The sequence below is a fragment of the Carassius auratus genome, chromosome 3, assembly GCF_003368295.1.
Source record: "Carassius auratus strain Wakin chromosome 3, ASM336829v1, whole genome shotgun sequence".
NCBI lineage: Eukaryota > Metazoa > Chordata > Actinopteri > Cypriniformes > Cyprinidae > Carassius > Carassius auratus.
In genome coordinates this window covers 22,004,886-22,021,876 of record NC_039245.1, presented here as the reverse complement: position 1 = coordinate 22,021,876, position 16,991 = coordinate 22,004,886, and the positions used below count along the sequence as shown (strand labels likewise).

Here is a 16,991-nt window from a genome sequence, read left to right as displayed (position 1 = left end):
GAATTGCGCGCATGCTTTCACGCGCTGGAGATAACAGACTCTGCTAACACTGATGTTTGGTGACTGAACACATTTATATGCAGAGGTGACTGTGCTTATATCGATTTAGTTTTTCTTCCAATGAGCAGCTATGGAACATAAAAAATGCATGATTAGGAAATAAAAAGCAGATTTTTCTTACATTATTCATGTGATTATTCAAATTGCATGGAGGCAAAATTAGTTTCGTGGTTTGTTAAAACTAATGAATAGCTACTAATTTAAAGAAAAAAAAACTATATGTGACATCCACCACCATTTCATTAGAAATCATTCTAATGTGCTTCATCTTTTATAGCTTTGTCAGTATATCCATCAATCATCTGTCTATCTATCTATCTATCCGTCCGTCCATCCATCCATCCATCCATCCAACCATCCATCTATCATCTATCTATCTGTCTGTCCGTCCATCCATCCATTGATCCATCCATCCATCTATCATCTATCTGTCTGTCCGTCCGTCCGTCCATCAACCCATCTATTATTTGAAATAATAATGGTTTTGAAATATATACAAACACATATGTTTATTAAGTTATATAAAAGTACATAACAAAAATAATAATATATGTACATAAAAAATAATATAAATGCTGAAATCGAAAGAATATATATATAATCTCTCTCTCTCTCTCTCTCTCTCTCTCTCTCTCTGTGTGTGTGTGTGTGTGTGTGTGTGTGTGCATGATACTGTAAGCATGTGGGCGCACACATTTGATTATTATTATTCCTTTAGAAAAAGGTCGTATGTTTTCTGTATGTTAATTCTGTATTTAATAGCATTGAACCTACTCGTTACTTACTCTTTTCACGGACTCAAAGTAAAATAAAGTTGAAAATGTTTAGAATGAACATCGACCGTAAATCAATCTGAGCTGTCGCAATCTACAGTCGTAGTGGCAACAATCGCCATGACAACAGGCAACAACAACAGTACAACACACGTGAAGCAGCAATGGCGGCCGCCAGTGAAGAGCGAGCAGCAGCGGATGTTTTAAAATCTCTGGCTCGCCATTTGAACTGTTTAAACGAGGACAACAAAAGCGCGAGAAGACGAGCTCTAGAAGCGGTGAAGAGAGAGACCGTCGAGCAGCGCTTGTCCAGCGGCGCGCTGCAGGAGCTCTTCGACGGTTTACTGAAGGCGCTGCTGAAATGTCTGTCAGATCCTTCGGAGACGTGCAGAGACACGGTGATCCAGATCCTCACGGGCTTCATCAGAGCTGTCCCCAGACCAGAAGACGCTCTGCCCTACCTGATGCCGGCGCTGGTGCAGAGGCTCGGGGGACAGGAGACCCTGGAACCGGCGGAGGAGCTCAGGCTGGCTCTGATGGAGACGCTGTCTCTGCTGCTGGAGCTGTGCGGCAGACAGCTGGCCCCCTTCCTGGAGGACATGATCAAGATCCTGCGGAGAACCATCACTGATCCCTTCCCTGAAGTCAAGAAAGAGAGCTGTAGATGCGTCATCAGTGCTGCACAGAGTATTCCTGGTAACTTAAGTGTGGCCCTCAAGCTGTTCATATGGTTCAAAAGACAGTCAAGATACAGTGTAGTGTGTGTGTGTGTGTGTGTGTATATATATATATATATATATATATAAAGGTCGAGTAATATGTCCGTTTGGATTCATTATACAGTTAAGTGGCAACGTTTTGGCTTCGGTTGTTGGTTGTCATGGTAACATGGCCAGACTGATGATAAAATTAACATAAAATTAATACTTGTTCAAATGAGAGTAAAAAATTGTTGGTGAGTATTTTTTAATTCTAATAATGCCTGAGATTGTGATATGGTTTATACAACATGAGCCAAACATCTTCCCAAATTTAGAAATCTGTTTTCTACATAATTAAATAATTTTTTAGATGCTTTGTTTCTTGTGCACGTGTGTTTGTGTGTGAATATATATATATATATATATATATATATATTATCCATATAGTCAGGGTCTAAAAGCAAAAACTAAGTATCATGAGAAAATTTACGCTATGTAAGTATTTTGATGGTAAGTGTAAGTAACTGTAACTATACAGTTATTGAACTGTATGTGCATTATTTGAAAAACAGGAAGAACAAATTCATTCATTATTTTTTTATTATTCAATTAAACAATTCAGTAAATAAATATCACTATAACACAGTTGAGCTGTAAAATAATGTAATACTAAGTGTAAATGTAGTGGTTATTATTATTATTATGTCATATAAAAACAGTAAAATTGCATTTCTAATATTTATGATCTTTGCTTTTAAACATTAAATCTTAGAGCTTTTTTTTTTTTTTTTTTTTTGGTGGAAAACTGCAGGGGAACTTTATTTATCTCTGTCTCTGTTTTCCCAGATCAGTTCCACCTGCAGGCTGAGAGTCTCCTGGAGCCCCTGCTGCAGACCATTTCTCACCAGCACTCCCAAGTGAGAGTTTGTGTCACACAGGCCATCGGCGCAGTCATTCAGCACAGCACAGGCAGGAACGTAGATGACGTTTTGTCCCACTTGGCTCAGAGATTGTTTGACGACTCTCCGCGGGTGAGCTGGCAGCCGCTTAGCTGTAAAATCAATAATTGATTGATGCATTATTTAATAAATGGCTTGTCTTTGGTATCTTTCCAAGAAATTCTTCTGCTAAATATGAAATATGCTTCCTGTTATACAGAGCACGTTGGTGTTGTTTTCCCCACGTGGTAATGCTGTATTGTTGTGCTAATATGTTCAGGTGAGGAAAACTGTTACTGTAGTCGTGGGTGATTGGCTTCTCCGGCTGCCCGACAGATATTCCTACTTCCACAAGCTCATCCCGCTGCTTCTGAGCAGCCTCAGCGATGAGATCCCTGAAATCAGGTGAAAACAGTCATGGAAACTAGTCCAATTCCATGTAGATGTACAGACTGTCTTTCAAAAGTTTGGGTTTGGCTGCATTTACTTGACCATAAATACAGTAAAAACTGTCATATTGTGAAATATTATTACCATTTTAATATATTTTTCTAGTTAAATATATATTTAAAATGTAATGTTTTTCAGGATTCTTTGATGAATAGACAGTTTAAAAGAACAGCATTGATTTTTAAAATGAATCTTTTGTAACGTTATAAATGCCTTTACTGTCACTTCTGATCAATTGAATGCTTGCTGAATGAAAAAATTTATTTCTTTAAAAAAAAAAGTGTATTTGTGATGTTTATTTCCTTTTTCTCTTTAGCCATTTCTTATACAAAATGTATGATTTTGTGATTCCTAATAAATTCATTCAGGTCTCTTGCTGAGGACTTATGGAGAAAAGTAGGATCTCAATGGGAGAAGGAAAACGAGGATGATCTGAAGGATAAGATGGACTTTCGGTTGCCTGCTCCTGCCCTCTACACATCTGGAGGTAGGACAAACTAATAACACAATGTCTCTCTTTCCTAAAAATACATTTTATGGTTACTAAATACTGTACATTTACATTAGATATCTTAAATATGTCTACATGATATTAGAAACATTAGGTGAAACGCTCAAATAACATTTGAGGTCCTGTAGCCCCTGCTCAACTGTCATGTCCTAGAATAAAAGCCCCACAGGTCTGATCTAGTGGAAGTTTATTTCATCTCCAAGTGAAAGTAGGAAGAAGCTTGTGGGGTGGCGGATGGTAGCTTTTTCTTTTTTCCACTTTTATTGAGAAGAAAATAGAAAGAGGGCAGAAAGATAACCTGAATGTGAAAGTATGGTTATCTAGATGTCACGTCATTACAAAATATTTCTATTTCGTCTTTCTATTCATCAAGAAATATTCATTTACAAAATATATGCTGTAGCATCATAACTGATTTCAGCATTGATAATAATGAGACATGTTTCCTGAGCAGCGAATCGCCATATCAGAATGATTTCTGAAGGATCGTGTTAAACTGAAGACTGGAGTAATGAAGCATTAAAATTCAGCTTTGCATCATGGGAATAAATGACATTTTAAAATATATTCAAATGGAAAACAGTTAAAGTCTCATAATATTACTGTATTTTTTTAATCAAATAAACATGAGCATAAAAGACTACTTTCCAAAACATAAACATTTTTACTAGTGCTGTCAAAATTAGCGCGTTAACGCATTCGATTAATTTGAAATATTTAACGCGTTAAAAAAAAATAACGCAATTAACGCGGTTGCAGGTTTTTTTATTTCCAGTTGTGGCCTATGTGTGTTCAACGTGCAAAGAAATATGGATAAGACCAAGGAAGGACTTTTAGACGGAAAGTTTCAGTATAAAACTCTGCCGGATTACTCTACAGTCTGCCACAAGAAACATTACTCATCATTTAGTCTGCCACAAGAAACAGCAACATTAAAATCATGAACTCAAATGTCATTGTTTAAAAAAAAAAAACAATGACTGTAACAGTGCGTAAATCAGTCCTTTCTGTAACGCTAACGTTAATAAGCTTAAACGAAAATAAAGAAATAATTGTATAGCGGAGTATTTTTTGTACACAGTGCCGCGAACTGTCAATCACTCCTGTACGCGTTCTTCACTGTCCTCCTCAGCTGCAGCAACTTGCGCTCTCTCTCTTCATCAAGCTTTAAAACAAAAAGGGGACAAAAAGATAGGCATAGGCTATAGATTAATTAGATAAATGAATATCTAAATTTGTGCCTTGCCGTCTACGGTATTTTTTTAGAACTTAGAAAAAAGATGCTGCAGCCAATGTACAGCCAGCGGGGGCTGCAGGACGACTCAACCTCCGCAGACAGTTTTTAATGTTTATCAGACAATAAATACTCAAGATTTTGCTTTAGTATAACTCACAACGAGTTTCACACACCTTCTCCGGCCACGTTGAGTTGTTGACACTTAACAGTGGGAAAGCGACACATGCGCTATTCACTTGTGTAACTTAAGGGTGAATGCGTAATGTAGTTTCTGCCCTGGGTGGGATGAATTAGGAAGCTTGCATTGTGAAGGGCGCTCTGAAAATCGGCAAAAAGATTAAAACCTCTATTAAAACAGATGTCCAAATGAGCGTACCGGTACGCTACAAGCACGTTCTGGGCGCACAGAGAGGTGGCGGTACGCTCAAGAGCTATATTTGGAAGTGGCGGTACTGAGTACCGGTGCATACCGGCCCACTTAAAGCACTGGCAATGACTATACTTTGGAATTTTTTTGCAGTCCACTTAGAATTCAACATGGAAATCATTTTTGTTTTTTATTGGCATTGATTGTTTTGAAATTCAAATGGTACTTACATGCCTGTGTTTTTATTTCTGTAATAAATATGGCTTTCAAGCCAACAGTTAATTTGGAGGATATTGATGGTTTATTGCAGGTATGTTGTTTACATGAGAAAATCTGTGTTACAAGTTAAACAAAAATTCCAATAAACAATCATATTTTGAATTTAAATAGTTTCTTTGTCTTGAGTTTACATTAATTATTTACATTTTACATTTACATATCCAAAAAGTTTCAGTCTTTTAATTGCGATTAATCGCGATTAATCGCGATTAATTTTAAAAAATTGTGCGATTTAATTAGTTAATTTTTTTTAATCGATTGACAGCACTAATTTTTACAGATCCCGAACATTTAGGTAGTGTACAAGTATGTTTAAAACAATGCAGTGTACATGGGAACTAGGGAATAAAGCCAATCTTTGTCCTTTCTGTCGTACAGGAGAGCGTCCCGGGCTGGGCTGCAGGGAGCTGGTGGTGAGGAATCTGTCGAAGCTGCTTCCTGCTGTGGCCCGGGACATTGGTGACTGGTTAGTGCAGACGCGAGTGAAGACGGCCCAGCTGCTGCGGGTTCTGCTCCTGCATGCTGAAGATCACTGCACACAACACCTGCAGTCTCTGCTCACAGTGCTGTACCACAGCTGCGCAGACCCCGAAACTGACGTCAGAGCTCAGGTAACCAGACAGCCAATCAGGAGCCGCATTTCACCAAAGCAGTATGGAGTAGACCAGGACTTTGATGTAATTATAGAAGGCAGCTGTGTATGTTCATGAATAAAGGCATGAAAAATGAAATGATTATGAAAGTGTTAAATATTATTAGGAAAACATTTAGTTTTTTATTTCACTGTAATCTTTTCTACCTACTATAAGAGTACCTTAAGATGTATAAACTTGATAAAAAAAATTATAATAAATAAAAAAAATCATTCTCTTTAGAATGTTTAGAATGCAGAATGAAATTATATTTTTCACTTTTTTCTACAAATCATTCTTTATTGTATTTGTATACTATTTTATTCAATCTAATCATCTAAATCTTAGAGTAAAGGATGCATAGCAGTTGATATCACTTGCATTCATGTAGAACATTATATTTTGCTAATGACCATTCTGAGTGAGCTGGGCAAAGGGAAGGAAGTGGGGGAAAGGAACACATTTTTTGGGAAGAAAGGAGTTTTCCTGCATATATATATATATATATATATATATATATATTTATACATACATACACACGCACACACACACACACACACACACACATATACATACATGTTAATGTTTTTTGTGTGTATTTACTAACAACATCTAATAATCAAAGCAATCTCATCATAAGCAGAAAACAAAGTTACCAAGCTAAGCTAAGTAATGCAGTATTTTACGTCTGTATCTGGCGAGAGAAGCAACATGCATCGATCAGAAAGAGCTTAGAAGAAGCACGTCTGGAGCTAAATAAAAATATAGGATGTAGTGCCAAACATCTATTACTATCAGCTTTGATTGCCTTGATTTTTAAAGCGATATGTATGAACCTTTCTCTCTCTCGACAGTGTTTGGAGTCAGCAAAGCTCTTGGGAGCGTTCGTCAGTGCAGAGGTTTATCTCAAGTTGCTCCTGCCTCATGTTGAAGACTTCACTTCCTGCTCGTCTGCTTCTCCCTGGGCTCCTCTCACCATTCTGGGGGCCATATTAAGAGGGAGTTCAAGAGAGGCATTACAGCCTCACCTGAGAAAAATTGGAGACACACTTGCACACCCTGAAGTCTGTCAAGGGTCCCAACAGGTGAGAGACGATGAGCTTTCTGCTTTCTACCTGCTCTCGAGTGTTCGGTGTCCAAAGAGTGTTCACACAGTGATGGCAAAGACCAGTATTCATGTATTTTCAATCAGATTCACCCATTTTGGTTGTTTTAATGGGAATTCATCCCGTTTGAGGTGCAGTTATGCAGACAACCAATAACACTGGCCACTGATGACCACTATGATCTACAGCACAGTCACTTAGTGACCCCAGTGAAAATTGTGGCCCCAGTTTTATAAAAAGATAAGCTACACTGTTAAAAATAACCATCTGCATGCTTATTGGCTCCTTTAATTTTCCACTTAAGCCTTTCAAAGCTACTTTTCCTGAAGAATGTCTTTTATTGCATACATGTCAGATGTGTTAGGATGCATCTCTGTCAGGCCGAGTGGAAAAATCCCACCCAGACCCGTGAGTCTGGCCCTACTTTCCTCTCAACCCACATTCGTCCCGCTTTGATATCAAAAATAACACTTTATTTTTGGAGTTTGCTATCTCGCCGGTGCCAAGTCACCACCCCTGAGGGCTTTGCAGGAATTTCCTCTGTGGTGTAATTAGAAGCACTAAAAGTAAAATGACTAATTTTGCCCCCGTGTCCACCACAGTCCTCCATACTTTGGGCCAGCTTTCCGTGTTTCATCTCTTGATCTCATCTCAGGCTTCTTTCCGTTAAATAACATGTCTTCAAAAGCATTGTCTGTGAGATGGTGACACACTATAAAGACACAGACCATCGCAGATGTTGCAGGACCTCTGACTGGGAAGTGGGAGGTGGTTTTTGTCCGTTTTATGGAGGGAAATGGCAAATGATCCTGTTTTTATATCAAAGTAGCTAATAATTGACATGAAATAGAGAGAGAGAGAGAGAGAGAGAGAGAGAGAGAGAGAATTTATATTAGATAGAATGTGAATATGTTAGCAAAAATACTGTAATAAAAATTTAATGTTTATATATATATATATATATATATATATATATATATATATATATATATATTTATAGCGCATACACACACACACACACACACACATTTACTTCACTATATTACAATTAAATCTAATCTAATCTTGACAAACTATATATCGTTGTAAAGGTCTAAGACTCCCAAATATATTTTTTACCAATGTTTTTTGTAAAAAATTATGTAGGAAAAGTAATCGATTAATTTATAACAAGTGCACCTTCAAAAAATCTACATTATAACAGGAGTTCTGACCTTTGTAAAAAAAAAAAAAAAAAAGACTTCACATTTTAGAAATAATCAGAAATTATTTATCAACTGAAAACACCCATTTTAAAATCAGACATTGCATTAGCATGTAAATGGTTCATCAATAACATGTTACAAAATGTTTTCATTCATGAATTATAAAAATGTACGTTTGAGTCATGCACTATAAAGTCTATATTCAAAACTGTGAGTGGCAGTTAAGTGGTTAAGTTATCATGTTTTTATTGTGTTGAGTTGTGTTAGTAAGCTTTGTGTGTGTATATTTATAGCTTAAAGTTTAGTAACGTATAGAAATGTATATAAACAAAAATCAATATAAAAGTCATATTACTACAAAAATTCTACTAAAACAACAGTTCTTGGTTTCAGGAGATGGTCAGGGTGGATTTTAGTGTTGAGTGATTATTGGAGTATGTCCACAGTAAATAATGCATCTCTCTGTTGTTTGGTGTTTTCTCTGACTGGACAGTGAGATCCAGTGTTGAGTGAACTCAGGCAGATGCTCTGATCTCTCCTGTACTCTCACCCTTTGATGTCAAGCTGCTCTTTGATGTCCGTGTTGTCAGCACACTTTCAGCTGTCTGTTTTCCAAAACCATCTCAAGTAAAAAGTACCATGTAGGAACAAGACATGGAAATAACATGCTTGCAGTCCTCCTTTGAGTGTTTGCTAGATGTCGTGTGTCTTTAACGTTAAGGTGTGCGTTTGTGTAATGTGTTATGAATTGGATTTGCGATGCCTTCAGGACATGGAAAACAGAAGCACTAGCTCTCCGTGTTTCGTTTTCGGTGTTGCTATGGGATTGTAAATTGCAGCTGTCTAAAGAAAGGCAAACTCATATACATATACATATACATATGGTAGCGGACAGCTGAGGCCTGCTCACCTCTGTCCTGAAAAAGGCAGAGCTGGAGACGGGTTGGGACGAGACATTCGTCTGCTGAGGAGCCGTTGTGGAGACAGGAGCACATTTATGGCCTAGAAGAGGCAGACGGATGTGAAAGGCAGAGAGAGTGCTGGTTTAAAGCAGTTGTCAGACCTGTCGGTCACTCCTCTGATAGCCCTAGGCATGAACTGGAGAACATGCTTCTGTTTTACCAGAGTTAGTTCGATCTAGAAATCTGCTCATAAAAAATAAGCCCCTTATTACCATTATTAAATGGAAAAAAAGCTTTTCTTGATCTGTAATTCATTCATTATAATAATTATGGGTTATATAGATTTCAAAACTAAGACCAAGCCGTCAACTTACAGTACGTAATAATGATTTTATTTTATTTTTACCTGTGCATAACCCTAATAATGTCTTTATACATTGTATTTAATCTTATTTTATTTAATTATTGAACGTATTTAACTGCATGAATAAATCATATTCTAATCCTGAACATAAATAAAACGAGAAAGTCGTAATTCTTTGCGGTGCTAAATGTAGTAGTAAATGTGTCCCCCACACACACTTCCTGTCGGCCAGTGAAAACACCTGCAGGTTAATCATCCTGGCCCTGTTAATGACAGACGCGCTGAGTGGAGGAAACAGTGTCAGGATCCACTTGGTCTAGACATGTGATCACTGCATGGAAAGAGACACACAGAGGTCTTAAGGGACGGTAAACATGCAGTGGGACAGGAAAACAACAGAGATTGATGGAAAGAGAAGCTTTAGTGAGTTTCAGACTGCTTTACAAGGTCAGAGAGCTTACAAGTGTGTAGTAGTGTCCTTTATTGGCATGAAAACCTGGTCATTTGTTGGTGTAATACAAAATAGGTCAAGTAAATGATAAATATAGTCAAGAGTAATACAGTATAAATATGTGTGTGTGTGATTGTGTGTATAACAGAAAATTAGGACAAAAAGGAGTAAATGACAAAGTTAATATTAAACAATAGTAATAAAATGTGGTGAAGTGAAATGTTTCAAATGTTTGTTTTGGTTTTGTCTCTCAGGCGCTGTATCTGGATCAGTTGTTGGTGTGTGTGGACGCTGTGCTGTGTGTGTGTCAGGTGGACTGTGCGGTCATCAGTCTGCAGCTGCTGAAGGTCCTGGTGTCGGTCCAGAGTCTCGCCTCGCAGAAGGAACAACACAACAAGGTAAAGACACACACACGAATGGTGTAAATGAAGCTTTCCCATACACAGATTCTGCTATACACAATAGATACGACCAATCTGGGTTCATTATAATGAAGTCACTGCAGGGTCTTCAAGTGCATCAATGACCTGAAGATGATTCTCTCTCTCTCTCTCTCAGGCAGAGGAGTGTGTGAGGTGTTTGTGTGAGGCGCAGGGTCTCAGTGGAGCGTGTGAGTTGTACCGGCAGCACATGGCAGATCTGCTTCAGTGGCTGTCTGACTCCCATCACACCTGGACCAGTCACTCCCTTCAGAAAACACAGCTGGAGATCATCGCCGTGCAGTCCGGTGAGTGTGTGGAAAGAGAAGCATCACACAAAACAAGAACCAAACTCATTAAAGAAGTGCAAGAACTTGTGAAATATTATTACAATTAAAATGTTTCTGTTTTCATTTATTTTAACATGTAAATTGTGTCTGTGATCCTCCAGTCTTCAGCGTCACGTGATCCTTCAGAAATCATTCTATTATGTTCACTGCACAAGAAAAATTGCTGATTATATCAATTTTGAAAACAGTGTTGCTGCATCTTTTGTGGAAACTGAGATTTAAAAAATTATTAGAGATTCTTTGATGAATAGAATACATTTTCTGTAACATTGTGAATGTCTTTATTGTCTTTATTGTCATTTTATTTTTTATTTTTTTTATAAAATCAATAAATTTTAATAATTAAAAAAATACTATGAGTGGAATAAATATTCCTCGAAATATAATGTAATAATATAAAAAGTTATATTTGCAAATAAAATGCAAAATGCATATAGTAGTGCAGAGTAAATCTATTTAAAATAGTTTAATTTACAACTTTAAATCAGTTCACATCCTCACTCTATTTTTTTCTCCTATTATATGTCTTCCTTCAGGTCCAGTGGTGGGAGAGTTTCTTCCAGCCCTCTTGCCTCTGTTGAGGAGTTGCCTTGAACCCAGTCGAGACCCTGAGATGAGACTTCACATCTTCACCATGCTGTCTAAACTACTGCTGGACGCCAGCAACACGCTGGACTCACAGGGGTCAGTTCATCCGATACAGATCCTGAACCTCATGGAGTTATTGTGCAGTTTGTATCATTCCAGAATATGTTTATGCTCCTGATGAAATATTCATGTACCAAGCTTGCTTTCAGCGTTAGAGAGAGCAGGAAAGGGTTAACTACTACACAGCTGAGCTTTTGAACACTTGATATTTTACAGTATCCCACCACTGCTTAAATACATGGATAAACATGCAGCATTGCAATGATTAATGCATTTCAAAGATGGAGATCTTTTGTCATGCCTGATATGGATCTAAATATTTTCCTTCATAATTATCCCAATATAGTAACATGTCAGGATAGTCCCGTTCAGATATGTAGCCCTCTTTTCATGTGGTGTATGATACTGTTCACCTCAAATTCCTCCGTTTCATGTGGGCCTTTGATTTACAAAGTGAAATAAGAGGAGAGTGAAAGGAAAGCCACCACAGGCATTTTATAATAAAATGTTAGGAGTCATCATTTCTACCTCTTATCGTCGCTGGAAGACATCGAAGACATCACTGGAAATTCCCAAGGGGAATTTCTTCGAGCAAATATGCTGCAGAAAAATTGCCCTACTGATTTAAGGTTATTTCAAAGCTGGTCAGGTCACATGACATTCGTCCGTCATATTTGCTGTCGTTTCTCTCTTTAGGGGGTTTGCTGAATACATGGAGATGGTCCTGCAGGATTTGTTGCTTCCTAATCTGGTGTGGCGTTCGGGTCGATCTGCCGCGGCTGTCAGGACCGCTGCTCTCAGCTGCCTCTTAGCTGTCCTGCACGGGGCAGCTTTCCCAGCGGAGCGAGTAATAATAAATTAAATTAAAATTAAATTTATGCATTTAGCAGACGCTTTTATCCAAGTGCATTCAGGCTAACATTTTTTACCTAACATGTGTTCCCTGGGAATCGAACCCACAACCTTGCACTGCTAACGCAACGCTCTACCACTTGAGCCACAGGAACACATATAGCATACAGCAAGAAACAGCATCTTGTTTTTAAGTTCTGTAATTTGACTAAAAAGTGGATGATGATTTAGTGTATATATTTGATGTTGTTTCAGGTTCTGTCGGTGGAGGAGACTCTCAGTACACAGCTGATCTCTGCGCTGGAGGAAGACTCTAAACTGGCTCGTCTTCTGGCCTGCAGATCTCTTCACTCACTGCTGAGACTCACAGCACAACAGCTCAGCGCCGACTCACTCAACAAGATCTATCCAGGTAGACTCAACTCAGCAATGAAAGACTGATTCAGAGCAGCATGTTTTATGTGACAGACATGGAAGTGCAGTGTGGATCGTTCAGTTCTCATCGGACAGTCCAATAAACAAAAACAGGGTTTGAGAACATTAGATGTCAAAAGGTCACATGCTGAATAAATTGTACTTCTATTTTCATTGCATCGAATTAAGCAGGACATCTGCTCTAAGGTCTGTTTTTTATTCAGTTGTGTGAATGGTGAAATAACACTATTATTTCTCATTTAAAGATGTTATTTAAAAATGATAGACTGAAATGCATCTAACAATGTTAAAAAGTGTAACAAATGGTCACTGTTTTCCACAGTAACATCATATGAATGTGTGTTAACAGCTCAATGAACAAATTCTCAAGATATTCATTTCATTCTAATTTATTTTATTCAGTCTTCTTAAATTTTTATGGGACAACCCTTGATAAATAAAGCAGCATATATATGTATATGTAGATTTTCTATCCTGGTTAAAACAAATTATCCAGACATTTATTAATATGCGACAGTGCACAGAGCCTATTAAAAGTCTAATAAAAGTATAATAATTGTTGTTATTGCACACTTTCATGATTCAGTGTGTGTGAGGCTGGGGATGTTTTCATGAGTGTGTCTGTGTGTGTTCAGAGCTGTTGAAGCGTGTGGATGACAGCAGTGAAGACGTCCGTGTCGAAGCGCTGAAGTCTCTGAGCACGTGGTTTTCATCTGTGGGGAAGAACTATGACACGCAGTCGTGCCGCCCACACCTGGAGTTCCTGTTCCAGCAGCTGCTGCTCTACATGGACGACCCCGACACCAAAATCCAGGATTCAGTCCTCGGTAAGGACTTTTTTTGATTGCGATATTTCATTTCTGCTGTAATCTTCTGATGTTTTGACTTGAATTGTGACTGATGACAGTTATATTCATGTCGACACTAAGATAAATCTCTTCCTGCTGCATAAGGAAGTGATTCAGGTCTGTGTTAATGGTCTATGATCCACTTCTCTGATCCTCCCTGTTCTTCACTTCAAAGAGCCTCATTAATCCTGCATTTTAATACTCTATCCATCACACGCTCCTCTGCTACTGGCCTGCCTCCAGCAGGGTCATGGGCTGTCAACACCTTCCCATAATCCTGTGTCAATGAGTCCTAGTGCACTCGCACACCCAGTACTGTTCAGAAACCCTTCATACCTCCTTACTAAGCTTTGAACCCCCAAAATGAGGTTGAAAAGGTATGTATAGTAAATAGGCCATAATGTACAGTCATCCGGTCGATATCACAAATTACGCACTGACCGGGTAACCAGGATCCTGATGTGAAGTCAGTGCATTTGTGTTAGGGCTGTTGATTTAACGTGTGAATTTCATGTGATTTATTATGTTTGTTTATATCATATGTTATGGTTGAGTGATATCACACGAGCAAGAGCTTTTTTCGTGAATATCTGCACAGTTGCAAATACAGGTTGAGAAAACAATCATTTATTATTGTTACATTTTAGAATATTGTCAATAAATTATTTGTGTTTGGTCAATTTCACAAATGAAAATAGTTACAATCAATGCTACAAATCAAGTGAGACATTGATTCTGTGAGACAGTAGCTGCACCCTGAATGATGAACTACGTACTCAAACATGTAGTTTATGAATTATATAAAGTTATTTTGTCCTTCATAATCTGAGTCTGATAGCCCCTCCCCCTCCAGCACATATTTAAAGTTGTGACAGTTGAGTGCATGAAGTGTCTAACATTCCAAAATTATAATTTTTTTCGGTTAAGTGCCAGGTATTTAAAGGGTACTTTTTCTTTTGGAATTTTCAGTGTGAATGAACTTATTTATGCTACATGGCATAGAATAGTGCTTAAGTACACGAATTGGGACACACAATGGAAGCCGTTTCCGCCACTTAATATAAAATAAACAAACTTATAAAATCAGAATTTTTAAATATAAACTCGCAGACTTTTTTTTTCTCAGAATTTGCGAGTTTATATCTCACAATTCGTCTTTATAACTCGCATTTCTGAGAAAAAAAAAGAAAGTCAGAATTGCGAGATGTAAAGTCGCAATTGCGAGAAAAGAAACTCAGAATTACGACTTTATATCTCGCAACTCTGACTTTATAACTTTCTAAAGCTACTTTTTTAAAATGTCTATTCAAGGATTGTCTCTTTTAATACTATAATGATTTTAAAGGATGTTTTGGGGGAGGTCATTTCTCATCCCAAATTGCAATTAATTTGTGATTAATTCAATACATTTGTCGGCACATAATGTAATTAATCACAATACAGTTTTAATCACTTGACAGCCCTATTTTGTATTATACCAAAGGGTTTTATTTTCAGCAATATTCGGCATTATAGAAAAAGAAAATAGATGCTGCATCTAAAATCGCACTTCTATACTATGTAGTATGCACAAAACAGTATGTGAGGCAAGTAGTTTGACTTAGATAATAGTATTCGTAAAACAGTAGGCGAAATGTACCCGGATGACCTCTACTTGAAGTGAGATTCTGAAGTGCGCGTTCAGTGGACACATGGGTGACAGTAACAACATAGCAGATGTAGTACGTCTGAATTTCATTCATACTACCCATATTCATAATATATAGAAAATACTTTTTAAGAGTTATCAAGTAAGCTTGAATTCAAATGTAGCACCTGCTCAGACAGTATACAATTTTAGATGCACTGATCTTGTTTTCCTCCTTTTAATCTCATCTCATCTTGTATTTTATTTATTTGATTTTTTTCAAACATGTCTTGTATTTCAAAGACACCTCAGATCTGATTAATGTCCATTATAACACCCCACTTGCCATATCCCATAATCCCTCATTCCAAGCACTGTGCTTGAGTTACTGAGGAAATTCACTCGTATCTTAACACAAAGAAAACTTTGTTTTCTGGAGTGCTTATAAAAGTATAAAGCACAGGATAAAAGTAAATCCCCGACCAAACAAATCAGGATAAAACCAAATACCCAAAACAAACACACGACTGCTGAAAGAACTCACATGAGCTTTATAAGCTTTTCTTTGTTTCTAATCGGTGAGCTGACTTTGAAAGGTTTTCTTTTCTTTTTTTTATTATTTGTAACTTTAAAACTATGGATGCTTTTGCATTTGAGTAATAATCACATTCAAAAGAATCATATTTATCAGAGTTGGTGGAAGGGGAGAATATCAATAGACCAATTAATTGTGGTCAGAAAATGTAATTATCAATTGTCACTTTGATCCAGAGAGAGAGAGAGATCAAAGTGACCGCTCATAATGAAATTATGACCACAGTGTGTGTGCTAGTGATCATGCAATTATAATTTTTTTAAATACAACGATGAAAGTTATTCTTTTGAACTTTCATCAAAGAATCTTGAAAAAAAAGTTACAAAAGTATTTGACTATTTCCACAAAAATATCTGGCATCACAACTCTTTTCACAGTTGATAATAATCAGAAATGTTTCTTGAGCAGCAAATCCGCATATTAGACTGATTTCTGAAGGATCATGTGACTCCTGTGGAAATATGACCGCAGTTATGATGCTGAAAATACAGCTTTGATCACAGGACTAAATTACATTTGAAAAAAAAAAAAAAAAAAAAAAAAAACAGTTTAAATTGTGATAATATTTCATAATATTAATGTTTTTTCTGTATTTTTTATAAAGTTTTAATCTGACATTTTATTACATTTTAAATGGATGGGGATGGTGAAGTTAAAACTCCATTACCACTGCTGCACCAAGGCTCTGCTATACTTTAGTCTTTTGATGTAATAAGCAAATGTGAACGTGTCCTTGTCTTTTTGTCTGTCACAGAGGTTCTGAAAGAGGCCAGTGAGGTTGATGGAGGTCTCTTACAGCAGCAGACGGAGGCTGTGACAGAGAAACAGCGCAGCCCTGAGTACTGCTATAAACTCCTTCAGCACATTCACTCTTCCTCTCAGAAATACACATGACAGAGACCATACGGTTTCTTTACTGTGCTTTATACAGATGTGAACAGAACAAGAACACAAAATGTGTGAATGGATAATCTCACTGAACTAAAGTTTTTTTGTTGTTGTTTGTTGTTCCCTTGTCATCAGTAAAGTTTTATTATATTATAATTGTAAAATACATATAATATTAAATAATATTGTGTGTTTTGTATTGAATGACTTCACATATGACCATATTGTTCATGAAGACATTCACTGAGATGGTTTTACGGATTTGAATGAATTTTCCTTCAAGTAATTGTTTGAAATGTGCCTTTCTATTTGAAACTGGTATCTTTATACACTGAATTCACATTTTTTATTTA

General features: G+C 37.1%; 1 protein-coding gene across 1 annotated transcript; it reads left to right on the top strand.

The window, feature by feature from the left end:
- The first annotated feature begins 944 nt into the window (after positions 1-944).
- dnaaf5 (dynein axonemal assembly factor 5) lies at positions 945-16,920 on the top strand. Its single transcript, XM_026214489.1, has 13 exons — positions 945-1,529; positions 2,381-2,565; positions 2,753-2,877; positions 3,291-3,409; positions 5,695-5,927; positions 6,803-7,033; positions 10,231-10,374; positions 10,535-10,703; positions 11,282-11,429; positions 12,090-12,240; positions 12,501-12,657; positions 13,316-13,507; positions 16,505-16,920. Exons 1-13 carry the CDS (start codon positions 998-1,000, stop codon positions 16,642-16,644), a joined length of 2,526 nt encoding a protein of 841 aa, XP_026070274.1. The 5' UTR covers positions 945-997; the 3' UTR covers positions 16,645-16,920.
- Positions 16,921-16,991: the final 71 nt, after the last annotated feature.